A 4,779-nucleotide genomic window follows, 5' to 3' on the forward strand; every position below is an offset into this window, starting at 1 on the left:
CCCAAGTGCTATATAATTTTGCTGAGGCCTGAGCTGAACAGCAAGGAGTGTCTTGTAAGGAGGAAGAAGTAATGAAATATATAATTATATGCTTGCCATTTTTTTCTCCAATGTTCTTTTATAGATTGGAGGCTCTTTAACTAGTCTTGGATTCTGCTCATCTAATTTTATTAGATATATTTACCTTAACATTTCCTCTCAAGCATTCCTCATGTTTATTGTTAATTTCACACACCAATGTAAAAGGACCTTCCCTAAATACTGTTCTGAAACACACAAATTTCACTCATTTCTCACCCACCACCACTTGCATTATCATGTGTTACTTCATTTGTTCTTCTCCTTCATATGAACATCCCTGCCAGTGTAGTTAATTTGCTTTTACTTTGTTATTACATTGTGGAGGAGAAGTGCAAAATGTTTGCTTGTTTGTTCGCTCGCCTGTTTTTTGTTTTTTGTTTTGGTCTTTTGTGTTTCAAAGCCTGTCAGGTAAATTTGGGTTTGTGCTTTTATAGCAATAACACATTACTTACCATGGAACCAAAATGTCAGATTTTTCTACTCCAGGATCTGGGATTAACATTGAGTATGTCTTTGATTTGACCCTACCATCTTTAGGTGGTCTTCTGGTCTCCACAACCACAACCTTCAGACTATTCAAGCATAGCAGATCAAAGTAGTCAGCAACAATAAGTGAATCTTCTTCATTCTTTGGATAGCAAAATAGTGTACCCTTCCTTTGTCAGAATAACAGACCTGGGGCAATATTGTCAAAGAGTCTACTGGCAGGGGGACCTTGCTTGGGGGAGTGGGCTTATTGCTGCTCTGGACAGTTGAGTGGGAACAGTGATAAGAAGCACATGGCTCTTTTTAGAACAACATCATTGGCAGCAGGACTTTTTCAAAGAGCAATTCACATTATTAGTCTCAATATACAAAGGCTAATAGTGCATGGGCCAGGCCAAGGTATGGGTGGTTTTCTTTCAAGCTGAGATGAGCTTGCCTGACTTTTAAGACCTTGGGCAAAAGCCCTCATCCTTGTAACATCACTAGCTGAAGCATATTTGTCTGCGATGGAAGAAGTGACCTTCAGGGTGGACTTCCTTAGCTTCTGGAACTTCCCATTAAAAAGCTCTAGTTCAACCCCCTACCCCCTTTTCTCTTCAGCAGGAGGCAAACCCATTTGTGTTCCTATCTGCCTGTTCAAACTCATCCAGTCTGTTAATTCTGGGAGAGGCAGGCTATTCATGCCTAATCTTGATTTGCTTCATTGTATGTTTTCGCTGTATTATTATCAGAGTTTGGTTGTATTTTCACTAATGTGTTTCTTTCCAAACTGGACGGGTTTGTTAACCACCTGGAATATCAGGGGACATTGATGAGGTGAGGAGAGTATGTCACAAAAGAAAGAAAGCAAGATGCAAGAAAGACAGACAAAAGATATAGCTTCTTCTAATTCATTTCTCTACACAACTTGAACAGAGTGATGTATTCCCTGGGATGTTAGAGGTAATAGATAGTAATGGATAGCATCTATTGCAGCCCCTATTCTACTATGGATATTTTGAACTCTTTCCTACAGCCACTGAGACTCAGGGCCATAATTATAATTTCAGGTATTGTTTTTAATGTTGCACATCCCTACTTTTGGCTGCATCTTTGGTCTTAGCATACTCAATGGTTTTGCACACTGTAATCTCATGAGCCCTTTCTCACATTGATCCCCCAACTGGGTGTGTGTTTGTTTCTGTAGGTTCAGGGGAGCTGTAGCCACATTTTCTGCTGGAGCAGTACCACTGACGTCAGTTGGAGTGAAAACAGTTGAGGCCCTGGTTTCTCTCCCTATAATTATCCACACAACTATAATTAATTCAGTGCAAGGAAGAATCAGTAGCTTTTGAATATATGCTAGGAACAGGATCAAGCAACCATTGAGAAAAGTGTTTATAAAACCTTCTCATCTGCCTTACAAAAATAGAATGAGGGGAAAGAGGCAGGCAGGGCTCCTGTAGATTGAACTACTGAATCTATCCTTTTCCTAGCCTGGTTCTGCTTTCAAAGCAAAGTGCATTGGTTGTTCTTTAGGAGATAGTTCTGCCATATTATTGAGTATGACTTAAAAGATAAGGCTGAAACACTTCTGTCTTTTGGTAACATTTTAAATACAGTGATATTCATTGCAATAATTCAAATACAACTGATGCAAGCAGTGAAGCTGCAAGCAAATCAAGAGAAGAACAGTGACATGAGTTGGATGCAGTGGAGTGTTATCTCCTCTGCAACAGGCAGTTAAAGGAAGAAAGAGTCTTTTGTTACCTACTGTAGTTACTGGACCTACAACTAAGGGGCTGTGGGCAAACCCCGGGACTCTGCTCATGACAGAATGAGACTCCTGGCTTTGTTTCTTCTCCTGGTTCTGCAAAAGTGCAGAAGTGATAATGGAAAGTGCCCTGGAAGCAATCCCCTCCCAGTTCATCATGAATGGTACCAGCCAGGGATCTTCCTTATTGGTGGGATTGCATCTCATATCATGTATATTTTCAATGAGGCTTTCTTCAGCAAGCACCCATCGGATGAAATGGGCTTTGATTTTCCAGTGTAAGATCCTTATCCAACTTCTTCCTGCGTCACCATAGCTTAAAACTGAATTAGCATCAGAGAGTGGAAAAGGCCCTTTTATAATATGCACGTGTGTGTCAGATTATTTCTGTCCTAAAAAGAATGTTCAAAAAAGATCATAAGGTAGAAAGTTTATATGAAGGATCTAGGTTTAAGAGATGTTTTCCCTTCTCCCTGCTATGAGAACAAGTTTCTATGTTTTGTAGATCTTTTTCTCTATATGAGAGGGATATGAAATATTATGTTCATGAAATACTCTGAGAAAGAATCAGCAGGAAGCTTTAAGAAATGGTGAATTCAACACAAAAACGTATTGGGAGGATTAATGAAAAGATAAGCAACCAAGGTGAATATATCAAGGCAATACAGTCTTGTTAGGTAGAAAAGCTAATGTGAACTTAATTAGAAAAAAGCAAGGGAGGAACATGCTTCACTGCCATCACTATTTGCTGATTATTCATCTTCAGAAAAAAAAATGATAACACTGGTTCATAAATATTGCAATTTCTTTCACTGTCATGGATGGTATTTCTATAAAAATTGGTTCAGACTGTCACATGAATAAGACCGAATACAGGGATTCTAGATAGAATACATATGGTTCAATGCATAGGAAACAGCATGATGGCATAGAAAATCATGAGTTGCGGTACTCAGATATAATATTCATTTTGCACTATGAAGCAATGAAAGTTGTTTACTGTAGTGCCAGTGGGGTTATGTTTGGATATTTGGGATTTTAGCCTGGACTTTACAAGAACTATTCCCAGGCCTAAAGGTAAACACAATTTGGATTCAACATCATGGAGAGTAACTTTCAAATTCCCAATGAAGAATGCTCTCCTCCACTTGCATGAGAACTATAAGGCTCAGTGGCTAGGACACAGTTCAATGTGCATGTTTGAGACATTTAGCAAGGTTTTTCTCATCTTTCAAGTTCTTTTAGGTACAGTGCACCAGCATCCTGAACATCCATTTAATGTACAGCATAATTCTCAAGTGAAATATCATCTACATTTATCCACAGCATGGTGACCAAGTTCTACCAGCAACTCCTGGCTTTGGCATTTGCTGTAAGTGAGATCAATGAGAATACTCAGATTTTGCCCAATGTGACCCTTGGGTTCCACATATATGACACCTACTTCTTTGAGACAATGACCTATCGTGCCACTCTGGACCTGCTCTCCAAGTCTCACGGCTTTCTGCCCAACTATGGATGTGACACAAAGAAAACTCTCATGGGCATCCTTGGGGGATTCTCCTCTGAAACTTCCTTCCACATGGCAGATATTTTAGGTCTCTACAAGATTCCTCAGGTAAGATCAACAAGGAATATCGTCCCTCTCCGTTGTTTCATAGCTCATCCCAAATGTGCCTGTTGGGCTGCTGCTGTGATTCAAAAGGATGGAGAGGTATCCCTTATGGGGGTGGGCAGGAATCCCAGGGTTCACAGAAGCAAGCCAAAAGGGGGAACATGTCCTTCAGGTCTGAATTATAGATAAAAAATTGCTATGGATTTTTTTCATCTCATACATGCATGTTCATATATTTCTGGGAATGGAAAGGCACGCTTTCTTTAAACTTGCCATTTTCTCCTAAATCTAGAGATTAAATTGAGATTGATAATTATTTTCCTTCACCAAATATGAATCTCTGCATGGGAAATTCTTCCTCCAAACCTGTCACTAGTTCTTCTGCCTATTTTCTTTAGCTGGCCTATGGCTCATTCCCCCCAGAACAAACTGACACAACTCGCTTCTCTTCCTTCTACCGCATGGTCCCTAATGAAGTGCATGAGTATTCAGGAATTGTGCACTTGCTTCAGCATTTTGGTTGGACCTGGGTTGGACTCTTTGTAGTGGATGATGATAGTGGACTGTATTTCCTGAAGACCTTTGAACCTTTTCTCTCCAAGAATGGAATCTGTTCTGCCTTCACATTTCGACTTCCACGTCATGGTCGAGTCCTTACCAATACTGAAAAGGATGTTATGGTCATAAGTATGTTTGAATCTTGCATGAATACTTCAGCCAGAGCATTTGTTAATTATGGTGATAGTATGACTATTCTGTGGCTGATGACCTTCAAATACTTATTGCTTCCTGAAGAAAAGGAAAACACTTTGGTTGACAAAGTGTGGATTATGACAGCACAGAG

At 39.8% G+C, this 4,779-nt stretch overlaps 1 protein-coding gene across 1 annotated transcript in view; it reads left to right on the forward strand.

Annotated features, from left to right (window-relative positions):
- The window catches only part of LOC123025532 (vomeronasal type-2 receptor 26-like), a 17,817-nt gene that overhangs the window by 12,706 nt on the left and 332 nt on the right, over positions 1–4,779 (forward strand). Inside the window, exons 6-8 of the mRNA XM_044434354.1 lie at positions 482–489; positions 3,647–3,938; positions 4,334–4,622. Of these exons, the coding sequence (XP_044290289.1) occupies positions 482–489; positions 3,647–3,938; positions 4,334–4,622 (589 nt within the window). The remainder of the gene's footprint in view (positions 1–481; positions 490–3,646; positions 3,939–4,333; positions 4,623–4,779) is intronic.

This window comes from Varanus komodoensis, unplaced genomic scaffold, assembly GCF_004798865.1.
Source record: "Varanus komodoensis strain SLA01 unplaced genomic scaffold, ASM479886v1 scaffold273, whole genome shotgun sequence".
NCBI lineage: Eukaryota > Metazoa > Chordata > Lepidosauria > Squamata > Varanidae > Varanus > Varanus komodoensis.